This window comes from Vipera ursinii (genome assembly GCF_947247035.1).
Source record: "Vipera ursinii genome assembly, chromosome: Z".
Lineage (NCBI taxonomy): Eukaryota > Metazoa > Chordata > Lepidosauria > Squamata > Viperidae > Vipera > Vipera ursinii.
This window is the reverse complement of record NC_139517.1, coordinates 12,408,954-12,433,147: the sequence shown is the minus strand read 5'-3', so window position 1 is coordinate 12,433,147 and position 24,194 is coordinate 12,408,954. Positions and strand designations below refer to the sequence as shown.

At 45.5% G+C, this 24,194-nt stretch overlaps 2 protein-coding genes across 3 annotated transcripts in view; one reads left to right on the top strand and one right to left on the bottom strand.

The window, feature by feature from the left end:
* Positions 1-750: 750 nt before the first annotated feature.
* The window catches only part of KAT8 (lysine acetyltransferase 8), a 27,651-nt gene continuing 4,207 nt past the window's right edge, over positions 751-24,194 (top strand). The window contains exons 1-11 of one of the 2 annotated variants that reach the window (XR_014494256.1): positions 751-1,232; positions 4,005-4,079; positions 4,995-5,170; positions 6,057-6,110; positions 6,454-6,618; positions 7,391-7,480; positions 10,611-10,751; positions 12,176-12,269; positions 13,008-13,158; positions 13,741-13,895; positions 18,070-18,321. Coding sequence is in view for 1 of the 2 variants with exons in the window: in XM_083378078.1 (XP_083234204.1) it covers positions 968-1,232; positions 4,005-4,079; positions 4,995-5,170; positions 6,057-6,110; positions 6,454-6,618; positions 7,391-7,480; positions 10,611-10,751; positions 12,176-12,269; positions 13,008-13,158; positions 13,741-13,895; positions 18,070-18,134 (1,431 nt within the window). In the remaining variant the exon portion in view is untranslated. Of the gene's footprint in view, positions 1,233-4,004; positions 4,080-4,994; positions 5,171-6,056; positions 6,111-6,453; positions 6,619-7,390; positions 7,481-10,610; positions 10,752-12,175; positions 12,270-13,007; positions 13,159-13,740; positions 13,896-18,069; positions 18,481-24,194 lie in introns of those variants that run through there. The other variant, XM_083378078.1, reaches the window with a different exon arrangement.
* LOC310649564 (prostasin-like) overlaps positions 20,405-24,194 on the bottom strand; it is a 17,303-nt gene continuing 13,513 nt past the window's right edge. The window contains exons 5-6 of the mRNA XM_083378084.1: positions 23,319-23,485; positions 20,405-22,878 (exon numbers count right to left, since the gene is read on the bottom strand). Of these exons, the coding sequence (XP_083234210.1) occupies positions 22,501-22,878; positions 23,319-23,485 (545 nt within the window). The 3' untranslated portion in view covers positions 20,405-22,500. The remainder of the gene's footprint in view (positions 22,879-23,318; positions 23,486-24,194) is intronic.

Below are 24,194 nucleotides of genomic sequence, written 5' to 3'. Positions count from 1 at the left end.
AATTGTTCTGTCAGGAAATTTCTCCTTAGTTCTAGGTTGCTTCTCTCCTTGACTAGTTTCCCTTCATTGCTTCTTGTCCTCCCTTCAGGCACTTTGGAGAATAGCTTGACTCCCTCTTCTTTGTGTCAGGGAACTCATCCCCAAAGTGCTTCTGTTTTTCATAAGGCAACAATGTCCAGGTGCCTTTTTGAGAAGGGGAAGTGGGGGAGGGAAGCACCTTTGGGACAACCATGACCTGGATGACTGTGAATCTCCATAGGGCAGGGGTAGGCAACCTTGGCTCTTTTTTAATGACACCTGGACTTCGACTCCCAGAATTCCTGAGGCTGCCTTGGTGGAGCAGTGGGCTAATGCCTCCTTAAGTAACACCAGCTGCCTGCAACTAGTGCAGGTTCGCATCCCACCAGGCTCAAGGTTGACTCAGCCTTCCATCCTTCCGAGATAGGTAAAATGAGGACCCAGATTGTTGGGGGCAATTAAGCTGACTTTGTAATAATGCCGCTTGGGGGTGTGTGTGAAAGCCCTAACAAGCAGGCATATACATAGAATGAAGGCTACTGCTAAGCTTGTAAGCCGCCCTGAGTCTTCGGAGAAGGGCGGGATATAAATGGAATTTAAAAAAAAAAATTCTGGGAGTCGAAGTCCACGAGTCATTTAAAAGAGCCAAGCTTGCCTACCCCTGCCATAAGGCCGTCGTCGGGGAACTCAGTTTCCCAGCAACGCGGGACAAAGCGAGCGAGCGAGTAACGTCACGTGACCGAGGCTCGGTGGCGTCACTCGTCCGCGCCTCCGCAGGGAAGTTTTTTTTATCTCCATCATGACCCGGAGAAAGCACTTCCGGTTTGGGCCTGGAAGGTGGGAAGAGGGTGGGGGGGAAAGAAAGGAAAGGAAAAAAAAAAAAAAAGAGCGCCGTCGGATGCGAACGGGGCGTCTTCCGCGCGCCTGAGTTGTCGCGGTGGCGGTTGTCATGGCAGCGGCGGCCGGGCCCGGAGGAGGCGAAACGGCCTCCTCTGCAGACGAAGGCGGAGGAGGGGGCCGGGGGAGCCCCCCCGGCTCGGACCCACGACGCCTGGGGCCGGGGGGGCGAGAGGAAGAGGAGGCGCCGCGGCAAGGCAGCGCGGGAGGCCTGGGCAACCAGAGCCGCCCGTCCTCGTCGCCGCCCTCTCGCGAGGCTGAAGTCAGCGTGGAGATCGGAGAGACCTACCTGTGTCGGCGAGGGGACGGCACGTGGCGTAAGTGGACCCCCACCCACCCCCTCGATCCGACCCCGGGTTATTCGGCGCCGTGTCCGTACTCGGCGTCGGAAAGGGGCTCCCCGTTCGTCGTTGAAACACGCGCGCGCCTTGCTCGACCGTCAGGACCAGGGGAAGGCCACGTTCAAGTACTAATACCACTTTACAATGCCTTGGTAAGGCCACACCTGGAATACTGCATCCAGTTTTGGTCACCACGGTGTCAAAAAGATGGCGAGACTCTGGAAAGGGTACAGAGAAGAGCAACAAAGATGATTGGGGGACTGGAGGCTAAAACATATAGGGAACGGTTGCTGGAATTGGGTATGTGTAGTTTAATGAAGAGAAGAGTGAGGGGTGACATGATTTGTTTATTTGTTTTTTATTTATTTTAATTCCATTTATATCCCGCCCTTCTCCGAAGACTCAGGGCGGCTTACAAGCTGATAGCAGTCTTCCAATATCTCAGGGGCTGCCACAAAGAAGAGGGAGTCAGGCTGTTCTCCAAAGCATCTGAAAGCAGGACAAGAAGCAAATGACGGAAACTAGTCAAGGAGAGAAGCAACCTAGAACTAAGGAGAAACTTCCTGACAGTTAGAACAATTAACCAGTGGAACAACCTGCTTCCAGAGGTGGTGAATGCTCCAACACTGGAGGTTTTTAAGAAGAGACTGGACAGCCATTTGTCTGAAATGGTATAGGGTTTCCTGCCTCAGCAGGGGGTTGGACTAGATGACCTCCAAGGTCCCTTCCAACTTTATATTATTATTATTATTAAGTCCACCCTCGTCCATGGAAGCGTCTTGGAGCCGGCCGTTCTGTCAGAGCCCGACCTCGGCAGGGTTGTTGTGGAAGAAAGAAAAGGAAAAAAAACCAAGGGGGGGAATTGTTAATTCTGGGGTGTTACGTGGCAGGCGCTTGCCTGTTTTGAGTTCTGAAATTATCATGATGGTTGGTTGCCCGGCCAGCCAGATGTTGATTTATTTATTTATTTATTTTAATCCCATTTATATCCCGCCCTTCTCCGAAGACTCAGGGCGGCTTACAATCTAAGAAGCACAAATCAATGTGCTTAGCAATAGCCTTCATTCTATGTATATGCCTGCTTGTTAGGGCTTTCGCCCCCCCCCCCCCCGCAAAGCGGCATTATTACAAAGTCAGCTTATTACCCCCAACAGTCTGGGTCCTCATGTTGATTTGATTTGATTTGATTAAATTTCTATGCCGCCCTTCTCCCTGAGGACTCAGGGCGGCTCACAACCGTAAAAATTAAAAAAACGTAAAGTATTTTTTTTAAAAAAAAAATCGAACAATAGATGCAATAGTTACGAGACAATTTAACCCAGTAAAAAGCCTAATTAAAAAACGTAGTCAGTCCAGGCCCGCTTGTTGGAACAGCCAGGTCTTCAGGTCACGGCGGAAGGACCCAAGGTCAGGGGCCGTTCGCAGCTCCGGAGGCAATTCATTCCAGAGGGTGGGTTGAAGCCTCCGGGTGCTCTTCAAGGGCAGCCCCATGTAAAGAGCATTGCAGTAATCCTAAACACATTGATTTGTGCTTTAAATTGTAAGCCACCCTGAGTTTTCGGAGAAGGGCGGGATATAAATGGGATTAAAAAAAAAGTGACAAGGGCGTGGGTAACCGTGCATAGGGCATCTCGGTCCAAAAAGGGGCGCACCCGCGCACTAGGCAAACCTGTGCGAAGGCCCCCCTGGTCACGGCCGTTAGGTAATCATCCAAGTTGAGCCTGTGAGTCCTCCCCAAAGACCTGGGATAAGGCAGGTGATGTTGTTCGATGGCACTAAAAGTTATCATCGCAGGGTGCAAGCTGCTGTGAGTAATGTTGCCTTTTGCAATGGACTGGTGGTGATTTTGTCTTCTATTTCTCTGTTTTCAGTCTTTGCATATTTGTGACGGGTAGATAGATACCTTTTCTTTCATTAGTCCTGCAGCTGCTGGTTCTGGTTGCTGAGCCAACGGTCCTGAATCCTGTAGTAGCCCGTTTGTCACTAGATGTCCTGAAACTCCAACACTTGCGCTGTATAATTATTATTTGTACAGACAATTATAGATTTACAACTTTTCATCTCAAATTATTTTCATTATTGCTAAAAGGCCGTAAAACAGCTAAAGCCAAATTCATCCTGTGTAGCGTAATACACAACATTAATACGAACCACACATAATTGTGAAATGCTTGGGTGTCTTCATTTCATCCATTTCCCCATGGAGAAGAAGGAAGCTATCATATATCATATCTGAAGCAGGTAACACTTTTTTTTTTGAGCCACACTGGACGGATCTTTTTCTTATAAACTATTACATGATAACCCAAAGCTAGATTGATACAGTAGCCTGATGATTATCCTTCTAGCTTCAGGCCTCAATACAGTCAGTTAAGGCTGTAATTCTTAGCATGTCTGACAGTAATCCATTGAATATCATATAATTTAATTGTAACCAAACATTCATGGAGTAACTGTGTGCATTCTCATTATTCTTCTGTTACACTTATCTAAAGTATCCTTGTACATATTATAGAAATAAATGGAAACTTCTATATGTTCATACTCCTGAACTTAGTTACACAAGACCCACATCTGTGGTTCAAGCCTCACTGGTAAGAATGAACTAAACTTTCATAGGTTACTTCCATGCTAGCTTGTTTACCTTTTGAAAGAAGAAAGTGTTTCTAGTCTTTTTACTGACTTACATTTCTCACTTTTCATCACTGAAATGCCCTTTAACGAGATTAATGGTTGCTTCCCCTTCAGATTCTGCAGAGGTGATTCAGTCTCGGCTCAACGAACAAGAAGCCAGAGAGGAATTTTATGTTCACTATGTAGGATGTAAGTGCCGTTTTGAGATTCTGATCTGTATAACGAAGAGAAAGTTTGAGGTGTCTTAACTAGTTCAGTCTTCCCTAATCTCATGCCCTGCAGATAAACTGGAATGATAATTCCTTGAATTCCTAACCAGCTAAATTAATCTAATTAAATATAACTATGCTTTTTTTTCCCCTGCAGTCTTCCATAAATTGTTTCATCAGGTCATTTTGAGATCAGATGAGCATAGAGAGATTTAGTTTAGATGTAGCTTTAAATAGGCTGCTAAGTAAGATTGTATTTTTTTTCTGCACACTAATGATACAGTGTTAGGTAAAGAACCATCATAGCGTGCCTTAGCACAGTGTGTTGTCACCCAAACTGCCAATTATCCCAGTGTGTAGAAAAAAAGGAAAAAGAAGCAGAACAAAAATTATATGCCTTTAGTTCAATATTGAGCTCTGGGAAGAAGCTGAAAGAGTGTTTATTGGTGACAATCAGGATGAAGACTGTGCTTAATGTTGATTCAGGGTTTTAGTTTTTTTCTAGTACTAGGATGGAAGCTGCTGTATGCAACTTGGGACGCAGACAAAGCTTTGTTTGGGGTGGTGATTTTTGTTTGCAATTGATAAACCACTGGCAGTCAGAAATCTTTGCTGATCATCTAGATCAGGGATGTCCAACCTTTAATGCTGACTGAGGACTTCTGTGCATTGAAGTCCACAAGCTTTAAAAGGTTGCTGAGGTTGAACGTCACTGATCTAGAAGTCTGTCGGTAGATTTCAATCTATCTTCTGTTTACCACAGAGTAGAGCAAGGCAAGACTTTCTTGTTCCCATATTTCAATTTCTAGCTAAAGAACATTTTATGTGGGATGGCTGAGGGGAGGGGGGGAATGGTGAAATTTCTGTGATCCTAACTCTCCTTTGGCTCTCACAGTCAACCGACGTCTGGATGAGTGGGTGGATAAGAACCGCCTGGCCCTCACCAAGACAGTCAAAGATGCTGTGCAGAAGAACACCGATCAATACATGAATGAACTTTCTGAGCAGCCCGAGCGCAAAATCACGCGCAATCAGAAGCGCAAACATGATGAAATCAACCATGTCCAAAAGGTGATGCAAGGGACAGGGGGCTGGGAAGGCAGAATTGTTCTATGCCGCCAAACACAGGTAGTCCTGAACTCACAACCATAGTTGAGCCCATTATTACCCTCATTAAATTGTTGCTCTCACTAAACAAGGCACACTTGCAATCCCAGCTCTCCACGTTGCAGTCATTGTGTGAGCATGGGGTGCCTCAGGCAGTGGAGAAACGGTGGTTGCCAAATGAATGGTCGTATCTTGAGGACAGCCTGTATCCATTCCAGAGGTGGGGAGGGAAAAAACCCAACAACAACAGTATAGGTAGTCCTCAACTTATGAGCACAATTGAGCCGAGACAGTTAAATGAATGTTGCTTCGTTTTACAACCTTTCCTATCACAGTTGTTAAGTGAACCACTGCAGTTCATAAGTTAGTAACACGGCTGTTAAGTGAACCTGGCTTCTGCCTTGGCTTTGCTGGTCAGTTGCTAAGCGTCTTTTGATCACACGACTCCGGAGATGCTTCAATGGTGGCAAAGGTGAAGAATAATCATAAATTATTGAATGCCGTTGTAACTTTGAGCAATCATTAAATGAACTGCTGTAAGTGAATTTGAATTTTATTGAATTTATATACCTCCCTTTCCCGTAGGACTCGGGGCGGTTTACAGGGTACTTAAAACAACAATACAAAAATTAAAAACAATTAAAAAGATTAAATTAAATCCCTGAAGAAATAAAAAAAACCCAGTTAAAACTCTCAACCTGGGCCGGAAAGCTCGAAGAGCCAGGTAAGGACTGCCAGTATCCTATTGCATTTTGGTGCTATTGTTACCCTTAACGCTGGCAGGAGAAGGTGGCTTTTCCAGGAAATGCTTGCCGTTACTCACACGATTGGGCTTTTTCCCCCACCACAGACGTATGCTGAGATGGATCCTACCACAGCAGCGTTGGAGAAGGAACATGAAGCAGTGAGTGTTTATCCATACCTGGCCTAGCTGTGTCTGGCTTAAAATCTGAAGAGTTTTGGAAAAGGGAGTATTACGAGCCATAGTGGTACAGCGGTCGGAATGTAGTATTGCAGGCTAACTCTGCCGACTGCCAGCAGTTTGATCCTGACTGGCTCAAGGTTGACTCAGCCTTCCATCCTTCCGAGGTCGGTGAAATGAGGACCCAGATTGTTTGGGGGCAATAGGCTGACTCTGTAAAACCGCTTAGAGATGGCTGTAAAAACGATGAAGCGGTATATAAGTCTTAAGTGCTATTGCTATTACCGTGCTTGTAGGACACCGCTTACTTTCGTCTCCCTCTTAGATCACCAAAGTGAAATATGTGGACAAAATCCATATCGGGAACTATGAGATTGACGCTTGGTATTTCTCACCATTCCCAGAAGACTACGGGAAGCAGCCCAAGTTGTGGATCTGCGAATACTGCCTCAAGTATATGAAGTTTGAGAAGACTTACCGCTATCACCTTGTACGCAAGGGGGAGGATAGTTGCCAGGGGGCCGGGCTAGGGAAGGTTGGGGTGGGAGAGAATTAAGCGCCAGAGAGCCTGTAGGTGGAATGAAACACTATCAAAAAGAGAAAATGGCATCTGGGGATCAGTGCATATCAGTATATTTGAACTTGTATACAGATACTCGACTTACAATCGCAGTGGAGACCAAAATTTCTGTCACTAAGCGAGACTTTTGTTCAATGAATTTTGCCCCATTTTACGACCTTTCCAAGTTGTTAAGTGAACCACTGCAGTTGCTGCAGTAGCAATTGGTTGTTAACAAATCCCGCTTCCCCATTGACTGCTTGCCAGAAAGTTGCAAAAGGTGATCATGGGATGCCAGGACACAGCAACTGTCATAAATATGAGCCAGTTGCCAAGTGGCTGAATTTTGGACCACATGACCATGGGGATGCTGCAGTGATCGTAAATGTGAAGAATAATCTTGAAGTCACTTTTTCCCAGTGCCTTTGTAACTTTGAGCAGTCACTAAATGAACTTGATGAAGTTGAGGATTACTAAATGAAGTTGAGGAATACCTGTATTCAATTTCGGTATTTTCAATGTTGCCAACTGGAAAAATCTAAACAAACAATGCTAAAATGAAACTGGAGAAAAATAATCAGGTCAAAGGCAAATAGATGCAAAAGGTGCATTGAACAGGTTCGTAGGTAGAATTCCTCAGAGGAAGAAAAAAAAAGATGCCTGTCATTTTTGGTACCCATCAATCTTCTTATCGTTGCTCCAGGGCCAGTGTCAGTGGCGACAACCACCAGGGAAAGAAATCTACCGCAAAAACAACATCTCGGTATATGAGGTGGATGGCAAAGATCATAAGGTAAGAGCCCACATCAGCTCCGGACTTTCTAGCACTAGCTGTTCCTGTGTCCATTTTTTGTGGTCTAGGCAGCAAGTTTGCTATTTTGGGAACTTGGCATTTGCCAACTTCACTGTTTGGAAAATCTGGTTCTTCAGATAGAAAGTCAGTCACTCAGCATAGTCATAAACAGTCATTACCTACTATATAATTTTACTTCTCCCCACATTTGCAAGTTGCTTTTGAATAAGCCGACCTATACAGGTAGTCCTCAGCTTACGACCACAGTTGAGCCCAACGTTTCTGCTGCTGAATGACAGTTGTGAAAGTGAATTTTATACCTTGCTTGCTCCAGTTAGTAAGTGAATCGCAGTTGTTAACAACTTGGTCTTTAAGTGAATCTGGTTTCTTCCTTGACTTGGCTTGTCAGAAGGTTGCAAAAGTTGACCCGGAGGGACGCTGCAATTGTCCTAAATATGAATCAGTTACCAAACATCTGAATTTTGATCATGTGACCACAGGGTTGCTGCAATGGTCGCTAAGTGTGAAAAATTGTAATAAATCACTCTTTAATTGTAACTTTGAATGGTCACTAAATGAGCTGTTGTAAGTTGAAGACTACCTCTGTGCAGATAAAGTTTGTGTGGGCCAAGAGCCTCGAATCTTCAATCTTTTGATATAGAAATAGCTATATCAAAGAAGGTAAATTACACAGAACACGGTGCCAACAAGTCTATAGAGATTCTCAATCACCCAGGTCAGGGGTCCTCAAGCTTGGCAACTTTAAGACTTCTGGACTTCAATTCCCAGAATTCCTCAGCCAGCAAAGCTGGAATTCTGGGACTTGAAGTCCACAAGTCTTAAAGTTGCCAAGCTTGAGGACCCCTGATCCAGGTCATACCGTGTTTCCCTGAAAAATAAGCCCTAGCTTGATTTTTACGTTTGCGCCTAATATAAGCCCTATCCCCAAAATAAGCCCTAGTTTTGGGGCGAGGCGCACACATAAAAATAAAGCTAGGGCAGGGGTGGGGGGGCGGGGCTGCCCCACGCACACGGCACCCACTTAGGACCGCTGCAGCCAGGCCTCTCATGCCCCAACACCTGTTGCATTACAGCCCGAGTGCCGCTGCTCATGGCTGGACACAGACATTGCACCAGTCCCGCCACTCGTGGCAGGAGGCCGCGTGGCGCATCGCGCCAGTGCCACTGCTGTCACACACCACGGTGCGATGCGCCACAAAGCTTGCCGCAAGCAGTGCCACTGGCACAATGCCACGTGGCATCTGGCCACAAGCGTACAAGCGGCCTGGCTGCCGCAGTCCTAAAGTAAGGGGTGCGTGGCGCGCACTCAACTCTCCAACCCCGCCCCAGCTTTTTTTTTTTTACACGTGCTGAAGCTTCCTGGATGAGAAGGAAAACATCTTCGAAGGAAAACAAAAATTCAGTTGTCTGGTGAAAAGGCATCTTTAGGACAGTACTAACAAAAACATTTTTGGGGAGTTGTCCAGAATGTCTAAAGGATGTATCTAAAAGACAAGCAAATGACTCATTGAGCAAATAAACCCAGGGTTGTCACTCAAAATGGCCAAGCTCAAATTACCCTGCTTCAGACATATTATGTAAACGACGACAATGTGGAGAAGGCTCTGACGCTGGGAAAGATGGAAGGCAAGAGAGAGAGACGAACTTCAAGAAGATGGAGGGTCTGTTACGGTGGTGATATCTGCACCATTGTAAGTCCTGAAGGACCAGTCGGGGGACAGATGGAAAAGGTCCATGTAGGCGCTAAGAGTTGATACAAATTTGGCAACACGTACTAGCTCAAGGGTGACAGGTTAGGGAAGGGCAATCTTAAGCGTGAACAGTAATATGGAGTTTTAAGGTATTTCATTTTAATAGCTGGAACAGTAAAGTGTATAATGGGCCAGAACACACAGTTGCAGTTGATTGATTGGAGAGTGCGGGCTCCTGCATGAGGCAATCTATGTTATGATTGGTTGCTGCGTGAGAAGGGGGTGTTTCCCTTTTTCTTCTGTGTGCTCTGTATGCTGTTCTGTGATTTACCTCATGATTTACCTCACCATCTTAGTGTGTACCTGTCTTATCTTGTCTGCTGTAAATATAAATGTAAAATATATTTATTTATATAACATTACAAACCAGCGTCTTTGACTCCATTTGCACACCGGCTGCTTAATTCCCTGACATGAAGGCTCTTCTATTGAACTATTACTGCAGAAAAAAGTCATAAGAACTGGTTGCATCTAAATTTTGAGAAGACCAATCAGAAAGTTATGGAATGTATGAGACACTGTAAACAGGGGTCTTCAAACTTGGCCCTTTTATGACTTGTGGACTTCAACTCCCAGAATTCCTAAGCCAGGCACGCTAGCTGAGGAATTCTGGGAGTTGAAGTCCACAAGTCATAAAAGGGCCACGTTTGAAGACCCCTGCTGTAGATCAATGTTTCTCAACCTTGGCAAGTTGAAGATGTGTGGACTTCAACTCCCAGAATTCCCCAAAGCTTGCTGAGGAATTCTGGGAGTTGAAGTCCATACATCTTCAACTTGCCAAGGTTGAGAAACACTGCTGTAGAATATGGAATGCAACCAGAGAATTTGTTTTCTTTTCAAAGAATCAACTTCAGCATGATTGCAAATCGAAGTAGGCCAAGTGATAATTCTGGGGCACAGACCAGCCCTGAAACAGGCCTGTGTCATCTAGAATTGCTTTGGAAGGTTAACTTCCAGAAGACTGTCAGGCTGCTCACAGAATGGCCCAGATAGGCCTGGCTCAAATTGAGTTTACAGATACCTATTTGTGAGGTTCAAAAGAAGGAACCTTACACAAAAGTTTCATTTTTCTTACATGCATTCTTGGCTTTTTGAACAAGTTGGAGATACCTGTATTTTTTTAACCAGCAAAACCTCAGAACCTGCACATCACACTCTAGAAAGCCAAATTTTAATTTTAGATAAGCTGTAGGCGTGAATGAAATTCTCTTCTTTTAGAAAGTTTATCTCAGAGACAGTTTTTTGTTTGTTTGTTTTAATAAGGAATGAGCCAACACTCATCTTTCTCCTCTTTGCTCCTGGATTTCACTTTTTTTTTGTCTGAAGCCTATGTCCTTATTGCTCCTTTTTCTCCCCAGATTTATTGCCAGAATTTGTGTCTTTTGGCCAAACTATTCCTGGATCATAAGACCCTCTACTTTGACGTGGAGCCCTTTGTCTTCTACATCCTTACTGAGGTAGACAGGCAAGGAGCCCATATCGTTGGCTACTTTTCCAAGGTACTGACTGCTGGTGTTCACGGGATAGAGAATGAATTGTAACTAGCTTTGTGATCTAACAAGTGGATGAATTCTACGGCTGTGCAAAATATTTTGCGCGCTTCTGGTTTTAGGTGCTTCGTGTCTACGTTTGTGTCAGCGTCTTTGACTCCATTTGCTGCTCAGTTCCCTGACATGGGGGCTCTTTGTGGTCTTTTGTCCTGTGGACTAAAACACAGTTGCTTTAAGCACAGGTGCTTTGGGATAGATGTGAACAAGGGGAAAAAGTCAAGGAGAACAGTGGTGATGGTTGAGAGAAGGCCCTAGGAAGATTGGGAGGGACAAGAAGTCCACAGGAACATCAGAGGTGGTTATGGGGAAGGAGAGAAGGAAAGGGTCTAGAACAGGGATAGGCAACCTCGGCTCTTTTATGACTCATGGACTTCAACTCCCAGAATTCCTGAGTCAGCAGGAATGCCTACCCCTGCTCTAGAAGATCAGGGCCATATGAAGATCAGAGGTTTTTTACAAGAGAGGCCATGTATACTGGTCCTATTCACTCCATCTATGTCTTATTTTGTATTCAATTATCCGAGTGTTCTGGCTTTCAGTTCTACGGAACCACGGCTGATCCAAATAATTCAGCACATCTTCCAAATTAAGAGTTTTAGTTTTATGAGCATCCCAGGTGAGCACTTAGAATCTTATTTCTGTGTGTTTAAAATTAGTGCCTGGTAAGAAAAAACTTAGGAAAAAATATAGTTTAAGAAACATGACAGGAAAAGAGAGAAAACGAAATTAATCTCTTTGTGTGTGTGGTGTGTGTGTGTGAGAGAGAGAGAGAAAGAGAGAGAGAGGGGGGGGGTAGAGATCTTGGCGTGTCTGGTTTCCTCTGAAATCTGCAATACCGCACTTGGAAAACTTTAACCACAGACATAAGGGAAATTTTATTGCAGTGAAAATTCAGCGTAATATAAAAAGCAGACTCCGTAACAAAAATCTGTGTGAAGAATTGGACACACAATCCTGGAATTATGCAGGGTCAATCACTGTGAGTCTGAAAAGCCCCATGGCCATAGCTTGCTCTTCGAATTAAATTGAAAAAGAACTTGATAGGCCGACTACCTTGAGCTTTTGGAGGATCAATGGAGTGTGCATGTAATAAGTAATTTAAAAAGATATATTGAGGAAGGAAGGTGATAAATAAATCGGTATCGAGATCAGCTTAGAGAGTTTGTTAGCAGCAGAGAGCAAGCATGGATTTTAATCCATGACAGCGGAACATGCTTTTCTCCAAAGTTATCCTTAGGGTTGCCAGATATAATGGGTACAATTGGTGACTATTTTTTAAAGAAATATGATTTTTCTGGAGGTTGATTTCTCTGCTTAAGGCTAGATTTCATAACATCGTTTACCTGACTCCTGTGATTTCTCTTCCCTTCTAGGAAAAGGAATCCCCAGACGGAAATAACGTCGCTTGTATTCTAACCTTGCCCCCTTACCAGAGACGGGGTTATGGGAAATTCCTCATTGCATTCAGTAAGCTTGTTTTCTTAGCCGTGAACGATAAAAACAAGTTGCAGAGTTGATTAGGTAAAGGTAAAGGTTCCCCCGCACATGCGTGCTAGTCGTTTCCGACTCTAGGGGCCGGTGCTCATCTCCGTTTCAAAGCCGAAGAGCCAGCGCTTGTCCGAGGACGTCTCCGTGGTCATGTGGCCGGCATGACTAGATGCCAAAGGCGCATGGAACGCTGTTACCTTCCCACTGTAGTGGTCCCTATTTTTCTACTTGCATTTTTACGTGCTTTCAAACTGCTAGGTGGGCAGAAGCTGGGACGAGTAACAGGCGCTCACTCTGTTACGCGGCACTGGGGATTCGACCCGCCAAACTGCCGACCTTCTCATCGACAAGCTCATCAGTCTCTTAATTGCTTCCCAGTGTTGGATTTGTAGGTAGATCTATTGTCCCCCCTGGTGACAAGTTAACTTCTGTTGCATCTGCCCTACCTCCTCCTCCCCTTTGTAACACCCCTGCTATCCTGATCACTTTAGGGCAGGGGGTCTTCAGACCTGGCCCTTTTATGACTTGTGGACTTCAACTCCCAGAATTCCTCAGCCAGAGTCACGGTGCTAAATATTTAGTCCTTCCGTTTTGAAGTCACTTTATTTTTAAAAAGTGCGAGTTTGATTGGGCCTGAGCGTTTCCTTGCCCTCGAAATGCCTGGATTCTGAACCGAGACGCTTTTGAGGCCTTGACTTCGGATCTCTTCTTCCCCAGGCTATGAGCTCTCCAAACTTGAAAGCACAGTGGGATCCCCCGAGAAGCCCCTTTCGGACCTCGGCAAGCTGAGCTACCGTAGCTATTGGTCGTGGGTGTTACTAGAGATCCTTCGGGATTTCCGAGGCACACTTTCCATCAAGGATCTCAGGTAAGAAGAGATCTGACTACTAGTCAGTTTAGAACTGTTTGTAAAGTGTAAATAAAAAGCCTTTGCGGCATAGTGGTTAAGGTGCAGTATTGCAGGCTAACTGCTCACAGCCTGGAGTTCGATCTTGAAAAGGGGGGGAGGCCTCAAGGTTGACTCAACCTTCCTTCCTTCCGAGGTCGGTAAAATGAGATCCTAGATTGATGGGGGGGGCAATATACTGACATTGTAAACATTCCAGCCAGCAAAGTCAATGGGGAAAAGCCAGATTCGCTTAACGACCACGTGGTTCACTTACCCGTTGCAGTGATTCACTTAACCGCCACGGTAAAAGTCACAAAATTGGGCACGGCTCACTTAACCGCTGCCTTGCTTAGCAATGGAAATGCTGGTCGCAAGCCGAGGACGCCGTACAGTAAGCGAGGCTGGTGCCGAGGGAGGACTGTGTGTGCCCTTCTGTGGCATTTGACGGCAGAGCAGCCTTGATTGAGCGCAGTGAGGCCTATTTGAAAGGACTCCTGACCTCCCCTTATCTTGTACTTGTTCCAGCTGATGTTGCGCATGTTGTTGTTTCTCTTGGCACAGCCAGATGACGAGCATCACGCAGAATGACATCATCAGCACCTTGCAGTCCCTCAACATGGTCAAGTATTGGAAGGGGCAGCATGTCATCTGTGTCACTCCCAAGTTGGTGGAGGAGCATCTCAAAAGCGCTCAGTATAAGAAGCCGCCTATCACAGGTACCGCTGAACGGGGGAAAATGGTGGGCGGGACGCACTAGCGCAGGGGTCAGCAACCTGAAACAGTGAAAGAGCCACTCGGAACCGGTTGCCTCACAAAAGGAAAAACTGGGAGCCGCAAAAAATGTGTGCATATGCGCGCATGCGCAGAACAGGGTTTGACTGAAGAGTGGAGCCAAGGCGAGATATGCACCTACCCTGCATATTTGAATTGATTGGTTGAACTTTTTTTAGTCCCACTTATTTTTTATTTTTTTTTGGACTGCACATGGCAGAGGACTGGGAGCCGCAACCCCGGAGCCGCGGGTTGCAGACCTGTGCACTAGTGGTTAATCCTGCTCTCAAAAAGTCTGATTTGCAGCTTTAATTCTGCATGGGCTTGTTTAACGTGGTGCTCCACCTCCTCTCTCTCCCTTTGCCCGTGTACAATTTCCAGATTTGCAGTGACAGCAGAACTGAAATCAACTCCCGCCAGATTGTTAAATTTGCTAGGTTTAGCTCCTTGGCCCGCAGTCCCCAACCTTTTTTTTTCCTTCCTTTTTTCTATGCAGTTCTTAACAATAACTGCATTGTCTCTAGCTGACTTCCTTTTTAATGCCACAGGTCACCATCTGTTGTTTCCCGGTTTTAACTATTCTCATGCATGATCTTTTCTGTCTTTTAGCTTTCTGGCATGGGTGTGGATACGTCGTGTTTTCCTCTGAGACATATACGTGTAGTCCTCAACAACACTTCATTTAGCGACCATTCAAAGTTACAACGGCACTGAAAAATGTGATTTAATGACCATTTTTCACAGTAACCACCTTTGCAGCATTCCCCCTGGTCACGTGATCGAAATTCATGTTTATGACCATTCTGTGTCCCAAGGTCACTTTCGGTAACCTTCCGACAAGCAAAGTCAGTGGGGAAGCCAGAGTCACTTAACAGCCTGGTTGCTAACTTATCAACTACAGTGATTTCACTTAACAACTCTGGCAAAAAAGGGGCAAAACTCACCCTAACAAATGTCTTGCAGAAATTTTGGGCTCAATTGTGGTCGTCGGTCGAGGGCTGCCTGTAGTTTTTCCTGATCGTAGGGTGCTCTAAAGTTTTTGAGAGTGATCTTTAAGCCCTAAACTTATGATCATTCATTTAATGCCCATTCAGAGTTACCACAGTGCTGAAAAAAGTGACTTATGACCAGTCCTCACACTTGTGACCATTGCAGTTCTCCCTGTGGTCCCTGTAATCAAAATTTGGGCACTTGGCAACCAGTATGTATTCATGAGAGTTGCAATGTCCAAGGGTTGTGTGATTGCCATTTGTGACTTTGCCCTGGTGGTTTCCAAAATCTAAGTCAATGGAGGAAGCTGGTTATGGTTAATGTCCGTGTCATTTGCTTAATGGCTGTGGTAGAACGGTCATAAAAATGGGCACAACTCACTTAATGATTGCATTGCCTAGCAGTAGTAGCTCCTGACACCCCCTTGTCTGGAATGGTATAGGCCAGGGGTAGGCAACCTTGGCTTTTTTATGACTCGTGGACTTCAACTCCCAGAATTCCTGAGCCAGCATGGCTCAGCTTGGAAACCTCTCCCTTTCCCCTCAGCATGGCTGGCTCAGGAATTCTGGGAATTGAAGTCCACGAGTCATAAAAGAGCCGAGGTTGCCTACCCCTGGTATAGGGTCTCCTGCTTGAGCAGGCAGTTGGATTGGAAGACCTCCAAGGTCCCTTCCAACTCTGCAGTTTTATGTTTTATTCTTCACCTGCGTGTCTAATGGGGACTCTCCTCAAGGTATTGCCTACGCTGAAGGCTGCTCGCTCCTAATCGTGTCCTTTTAGTTTTCCCGATCCGTGGAACTGCTTTCCAGTCTTTCCTGTGCCCTTTAATCCCAACTAAAGTGACATTCTTGGATTAATTCCAAGGAATGGACTTCAAACTGTTAAAAGTCTCCTAAGCAACTGGTTTCATTTCCCCTCTAGTAGCCCAGGCAGTTAATACTTAACTCCCATAAGATAGCCGGGGTTAGGGTTATTCAGTTTACTGTATCGGAATTGCAGAAGAGGTGCTGAAAGAATGCTAAGCTTTCATGTGAAGCGCATTGCAAGCGATGTTCATTCACAGAGTGAGATTGTTTTCGGCAGAAAGCGTTTGCCTCCACCCATCCTCCCCAGGGAAAAACACAGTAGCCTAGAAAAAAGCGTACCTTTGGATATTTGGTGGGACATAACTCATTCAGCAGATGGCATGTACTCATTGCATGCAGTTCTTGTGAAAAGTTTCCAGCCATGGCTGGATGTTTATCTAACCTTGTCTCGCTTTATACCACTGCAGTTGGTGCAGACTGGATCTTTCCTGTTTGGCAGCACCAAGCTGCGGTATAATATAAACACCAAATAAACTGAAATCTCTGCATAATACAAGTAAAGGTAAAGGTTCCCCCGCACACGCGTGCTAGTCGTTTCCGACTCTAGGGGCCGGTGCTCATCTCCGTTTCAAAGCCGAAGAGCCAGCGCTTGTCCAAGGACGTCTCCGTGGTCATGTGGCCGGCATGACTAGATGCCAAAGGCGCACGGAACGCTGTTACCTTCCCACCGTAGTCGTCCCTATTTTTCTACTTGCATTTTTTAACGTGCTTTCGAACTGCTAGGTTGGCAGAAGCTGGAATGAGTAACAGGCGCTCACTCTGTTACGCGGCACTCGCGTAACATTCGACCCGCCAAACTGCCGACCTGATCGACAAGCTCAGCATCCTAACCCACTGAGCCACTGCGAAATGGCTCTTCGCCGCGCTATAAAGCCGTGTCCTCATTTAAGCCAAATAACTCGCTTACCATTTATTGGCAACCGTGCCCGGTATCTACTAAGAATTGGAAGAAGTCAGATTTTTGCTGAAAGAGGCATTGTTATTTTCCCCCCAGGGAGCGGATGACATTGCGGTATATGTCATTTGTGTAACAGGAGCTGCAGGGAGATTATTTGGACCCCCTCCCAGTTCTCTTTCGTTTTCCAAGAAGCAGCTCAGTCAGGAGCTGCCTGTTGGGAGGAGCACAAGGGTGGTGAAGCTGGTACAAACAAGGCATAAACTCTTGTACGGTGGCCTAAATGGCCAGGAGGGCCTCTTAAATCTAAAATGAATCTGCCATGGCACTTGCAGGTAGTCCTCAACTTATGACCATAATTGAGCCCGAGACAAGTTAAGTGGGTTTTGCTTCATTTTGCAACTTTTCTTGCCGCAGCTGTTAAGCGAATCTGTCTTCCTCGTTGACTTTGCTTGTTAGAAGGTGGCAAAAGGTATATACCACAACCGTCGTAAATATGAACCAGTTGCCAGGCACCCAAATTTTGTTCCCATGACCTTGTGGGATGCTGCATTGCTTGTACGTGTGAAAAATAAGTCATCAGTCTTTTTTTTTAATGTTGTTGTAACTTCAAACAGTCCCTAAATCAGGGGTAGGCAACCTCGGCTCTTTTATGACTCATGGACTTCAACTCCCAGAAATTCTGGGAGTTGAAGTCCATGAGTCATAAAAGAGCCGAGGTTGCCTACCCCTGCCCTAAATGAATGCTTGTCAGTAAAGGATGCACCTGCATTTGTGTTTGCTGTTACTAGTCCGAGGCATAATTTTACTCAGGGTGGTATGTCTTACGCTTTCTCTAATACTCAATTTGATTAGCCTGTTGAATTTTCGTCAGCATACTCAGAAAGGACATCCATGCCCGTTATATTTGAAATAGCGATGGACTTTGTTTGACTCCTCTGCCCTTTTCCACTTACCTGTTCAGACCCATTAAGTCAGACATGTCAAACACAAGGCCTGGGGGCCAGATCCGGCCCGCGAAGTGGTTTCATGTGGCCCGCAAAGCCATCCTGGAAACAGTGAGGAAACGGCCCCCACTGCCTTGGCCCTGGCCCAGAGACCCTCCTCCTGACAGAGACCCTCAGATCTGTCCCACTCCTGCCCAGGCCCCCATAGGCACCCTTGATGCAAACGATGTAGAGCTGGCCACGCCCACCCAGTAGGCCATATGCACTCTAGCCACGCCCACCCTGTAGGCCACGCCCATCCGGCCCCTTGAAGGCAACCGCAATGCTGATGCGGCCCTCAATGACATGTGAGTTTGACACCCCTGCATTAAGTTTTCTTATTTCCTTTCTTCCCCCCCCCCCTCTTTTTTTTTTCCTCCAGTGGATTCTCTCTGCCTGAGATGGGCACCTCCTAAACACAAGCAAGCCAAGATTTCCAAGAAGTGAAGGAAAAACTGACTTGAAAAACCGAAAGGGTTTCTCTTCACGTCTGCTTTTTTTATTTTGGAAGATGTTCACCAATTTAACATGGCAGTCGGTCTTGTACTGAAAAGGCATACGTGGAACAGGTGGCTGGGGGTTATGAGAAAAACCTGAAAACAGGTGTTTTTGAGTTTGCAGCAACTCTGCCCGGGTGGGTTCATTTGAATGAAGACTACTTATTTATCCCCGCCCCGCCCTTTTTTTTTTCATTCTGTTGTTCGATGTAGAACTTTCTTTCTTTCCAAACTTGGTGTCTTCGTAAGTCAGAACTGGTGTCTTCATTCGTATCATAAAAGGAGCAGATAAATCATTTTATTATTTCTAATTGACAGTTCTGGCTGACTTTGGGATACTACTAATCCCAGAATCAAGCAGGCCATTAAAAATGGGAGAATTGTGGTAGAACAAGATCCGAGCGGTAAATAAAACACAGGGATTGCCTATTTGAGGAGCGCATAGTCAACAAAAGTTGGAGGCAACGATTACTATCGGTAATACTGAAAACTAGATTATTGATTATCGTAAGAAGGAAGATTGACGTCTCCAAGAGAGATCTCCAACTTATTAAAATATTGAACAGTCAGCCTTGTTCAGAATTTTGAAGAAGAAGAAAAAAATCTCTTTGTCTTCTGTAATTCTTGAGGAAAATTCTCTCTTGGTAGATCTGTTGTCGCTCTCAATATCTTCAAAGGGAGGCAAGTAGTTTGTACATTCTGTCAAAGCTCATACGTGTTTTTAGTTACACCAGATAAGTAGCTTGAATCCTTCCACTGTCGCATGGCTATTAGCTAAGTGGGGAAAGAGGGAGAGAACGATTTCAAGTAGTATCACTTGCTCCACAGTCAACATTAAGGTCAATGCCGACAAAAAAATATAAGATGTATTAAGAGTTACAATGCTTGGTAGCCAGTAGCACGAGAGTCAGGATTTGGGTGTTAAGACTCAGGAAAAAGAAAAAATGGAAATAGGCACATATAAAAGTCCTATGAATCACTTCCAAGGCTGTTCCATAGTGCAGTGTTGGCTTATTTGATGTAACTAAAAGGAATTTACCAAATCCTTTTACAGTGCCTCAAAGCAAATGGTTCTTTCTAGGAACAAAACACTGAACAAGAATAGGGGGGGGGGAGAGAAACATGCTTTTAACTTAGTTGCCCTTCTACAAGACAGCCTTTACCCAGATGAATCGACGAGCTCCAGATTGGAGAAAACGTGACTACAAGGATATTGTAGAATTGCTTGATATTTCCCCATCCGTTGCGTGATGATCCGTTGGTGGTGATCAAATGAGAAGGGACTTTTCCAGGAGAGTCAAAAGTCTCTTGAAGCGACCAAGCGGGCCGAAGAGAAAAACCTGTTGCCATTTATGCCTCCGGTTTCCGCCGAGGTCCTGGCATACTTTCATCGTTGGGGAGAGTGATTTCAGGAGGGACCCTGAAGCTTGCGGTGGATGTCTTGGGTAGAAACATCTATTCACAGAGTTGCTGTAGTTTTTAATGTGTATGTCATATATATATATATATATATATATATATATATATATATATATATATATATATATATATATATATATATATATATATATATATATATATATATATATATATATATATATATAGTGTTCTGCTTAAGAAATATTTTAATAAAAAAAACATAACACAAGTACTGTGCCATTTTATGACTGATTTACCGGAATTGCAGCTGCTCTAATAGTGGCACAGTGGGGGGGGGGGACTGTAAATGACAAGGAACAACCCTGGACAAGGAAAACTAGAGAAAAGGTCCTTCTGAAAAGGAACTGTCCTATAGCAGGAAATGAAGACCGCTTTGTATCAATAAGCTTAGGTCACAGAAACTCTGTCCTTTTCATAGCAGGTAGCTATCACTTGTTACTCTGTTGTGAAGGGGTTTTACTAATGCATCTCTTCCTCATTTCCACAAGGTTTGACTCTGTTGTGAAGGGGTTTTACTAATGCATCTCTTCCTCATTTCCACAAGGTTTGACTCTGTTGTGAAGGGGTTTTACTAATGCATCTCTTCCTCATTTCCACAAGGTTTGACTAAACAGCAGCATGCCAAGATATTAATTGTCCTAACCGTCAACCTTAATGAATCTCACTTGCCAAATGTGACTGGCTTGTTTTTCTTGATTAGCTTGGGTCTGGTGACAGTTTTGTATAAGGCCAACTCATGCCCAGTATTCATTGTACAGCTCACGTGACAAGATCAATTGCTTGAGTCACTATGCTCAGCTGTGGACAATACAGATCCTGGCAGTTTGGCATCTTACTTCCTGCATGCCTTTAGGAGAACTCTACCTGTGTATCTTAATGCTCATAAGCAAACTGCTTCGCAACCTGTACATTTTCTCTAGTTCCACCTTGACGTTTCTTGTGAGATAAACAAGTCCACAAAGCTTCCCTTGGGTAATAAATAAAAGCCGTGTTAGCGTAGAATCACCACTTACTTTATTAAAACCTTTCATCTCAAAAGCAGCAACTGATTTCAATCCTTAAAAGATGACGTGTACATTACTTCTTTTTTTAAAAGTGTGTGTGCAAAACAAATTCTCTAAATACAGTTGCAACCCTCTTTCTTCAAAGAGGGCAATTTTGATCATCGTTGATGTTCCCGTAAAGGAGTCCCACTCCTTTTTAACTCTGCGTCCATGCTGGCAGTATTTCTGTCCAAGCATACTTGGGGGGGGGGGAAGCAGTCCCCTTCATCGCCTTCACATCGGAGTCTACTACTTCCATAAATCTGTCAGGCTGACAATTGGTAGCGCAGAACGAAAGCTGCATTGATGGCATCTCTGAACTGAGGTCTCCACACATAAGAACAGCCCAGAATCTCTGCTCTCAGCCTTCGCCCCAGCTTGGAGGGAATTCATAAATTATACAGCAGAAACATCCAGAGGCTGCATTCCCACCCCTGCGCAATTCCAGCTTAAATCAGACAAAACTGCAAGGCTAGCAGCACACACAAGTGGGCCTAGATCATCTCAGCCAAAGATCAAAAGGCAACAGGTTGGTTTCAAAGTCCCAGCACCTCTGCTGAGTGTTTTTTTTTTAATCCAGTCTGTGAGCCAGAAGGAGGGGTGGGTTAAATGCCCAGTCAGATAGCCCAGAAGAGAGAGAGAAATGAGTGAGGGTCAAGTAAACCAAAGATGGGTAGAAGTGGTCCTATAGAATATATCTTTTTCAGAGCTCGGTGGTTGGACTGTACTTCTCCAACAGCGTTCTTGACCCTCTTCCTCGTACGCTGAGACCATAACAGCCTAAGAGTAAAACTTCTGACCCTGTGAAAATGCCCCCGCCCGTCATCCAAGTTACTAACGGCATTATATACTTGGCAAGACAAGTGATCTTTTAAGAGGGAGAAGTTACGCTAGGGCACATTACGCTTGCTCTCTGAATTATCCAGTTGGGGAAGATACCGGAGCGGGATCTCAACTGAATCCTAAGGAAGAAAAGATTCAGCTGACTGATTCTCTTCAAAGGGCCCTCGAACAATGTCCCAACTATTGTGGAGGGCCCTTGTCTTCACAGCAAGAGTTAGGAAGGCGACGAGGGAATTCACATTATGAGCAGGAGAGGAGGAACTGGGCAGAGAGGAACCTGTCTCGAAACCGATCACGTTTCAAAATGTATGCGAGGAATGCAATCGGGAGAATGCCAGATACTCGACAGAGAGATTAGTCATATCCAAGCGCAGTTCCGGAATTTGCCTAAAAAAGGGAGACTGTGCTCCCACTGACTTATGAAATTACATCCACAGTAACAAAAGAGGTTTATTGCCGATTTGTATCCAACTATGATTTTTTTTTAAAAAAAGGCCAAGCAAGTCTTGGGCAATGGGGACGGGGCGAAAAAGGGAGATACTCCCGGGACTTATGGATTAGATCCTCAGAGTAAAAGCCAGGGATAGGAGTGAGGTGTGAACTTTTTAAAAAGCCATACGCTACACCAGGGCTAGCTAACCTTGGCTCTTTTGTGACGCATGGACTTCGACTCCCAGGCTCAGGAATTCCGGGAGTTGAAGTCCCAAGAGTCACAAAAGAGCCAAGGTCGCCTACCCCTGTGCTAGACCAAGACTGCCGGTGGATTTACAAAGACGCACACGTGATGACCCCCCCCCCCTAGGAGTCTGTTTGGGCTTCGGAGGAAGAGTACCGCTTCCTAATTGAATCCCGTGGCGTTCTCTGCACCCGGCGGCTTGCAGAGAGAAAGCTTGAAGCACAGCAGGCTATGAAATTGTGAGACCCTCCCGGGGAGGATAAAAACAGGAAGGCAACCGCACTCCTTGTGCAACCTGGGGTGGGAGTAGAAGATTACCACAGGCAGCTCTGGAGGAGGAGGAGGAGGAGTGGTAGAGCAACCATGCAGGCTATGGAAACAGAACCACTGGGAGTGCTCTTGTCTGGGTTGAGGGGCCGGCTCCAGCCTGGTGAGGGTTGGATGTCGTCATAGGGGCCTCCCCCGGTTGTAGAATTGGAGCAAAAGGCCTCTTCGGGGGTGGGCCCCGGAGGGACCGTCACTTGTTGAAGCTGTACCTCTGGAACTCTTTGCTTAATCCAGTCGGCATAGACAGGAAGGCGGATGTAAACACCAGGTCTATTGGGCTCCCCACAATTGTCTCCCCAGCTCACGACGCCAGCCAGGAACCAGGCGCTGTCAACAAGACAGGAAAGGGGGCCTCCGGAATCACCCTAAGAAAAAAAGGAATTAAAGTCAAGTTGGGGTCTTATTTGGGGGGGGGAGTTGCAAAGGAAAAGAAGTAAGAGAATCTGTAAGCATGCTGTCTGATACTACGAAGAGGGATCAAGCCAGTGCTTTTCAAACCGGGTAACTTTTAAGATGTGTGGACTTCAACTCCCAGAATTCTCAGCAGCTCTCTGGGAATTCTGGGAGTGGAAGTCCACAGAACGTTAAGAGTGGCTAAGGTTGAGGAATGCCGGTCTAGCCTAAAGCTCTGGAAAACCCAACTGTCTATTAGCCTCATTTAACAAAGAGATGCTTCCTCGTGCAATCCTAGTAAAATGACTGAGAACTCCTGCAGTTTTCAGGACCTCGGGTCCTACCACCATCACCACCGCCCTTGGCCGATGAATGGCACCCCCGACCTCCTCTCCTCTCTCTGTGGCCTCACCTGACAGGCGTCCTTCTTGCCCTCTGCAAAGCCAGCACACATCATGTCATTGTGAAGGGTGTGGAACCCATCAGGATCTGGGTTCCTTCCATACAGGCACTTGCAGTTCTCTAGACCAATGATGGGCACTTCCAGTTGTTGAAGTGTCATGGGTGAGGGAAGACTCGCTACAGGGAAGGAGACGGTATAGAGTCAGTGCGGAGGCAAGGCATCTTGAAGGATGTATCACTTAAGCGTTAAGTAGGAGGGACGGTCTTCCCTGGGGTGGGGAACCCAAACTGGGAAATAAGTATCTCCTCCTGGATTAATCCAACGTGCTTCTTAGCCCAGCACTTTCTCTCTCCCAACCAGATGTCTGTGGAAAGCTTCCAGAGCCATGCCTGACTCCTTCTGTCATTACATCACAGCTCCCCTTTGTAGACTCCAACCCAGAAATAACATTACGTCTTTAAGACCACTAGTTCTTGATGGAACTGGATGTGTCCAGTCCCCATCCAGTTCAGTAACCATCCCCATTCTTGTGGTAATGGACTCCACAGATCAATTATGTGCAGCCCTTTCATTTCTCTATTCTAAATCTCATCCCAGTTTCATCAGATTCTTCCTGATCCAAATCTTTTCAGAGAAGAAGAAAAAAAATCTCCGTGTCCATATTCTCCATGCCATACATGACTAAACCAGGTTAAACCATCCCAAAATGTTTCTTTTTTTCTAAAGCCTTTTCCTGTAAAGGAGGCGTTCGGGCATTATGAATGTTGACTTACATTCATCTGCCTATTCCTATTAATGGCTTTAAACTATTGCCTAGGACCGTGGTGGTGAACCAATGGCATGTGTGCCGCAGGTGGCATGCAGAGCTCTCTCTCTGGGCACACG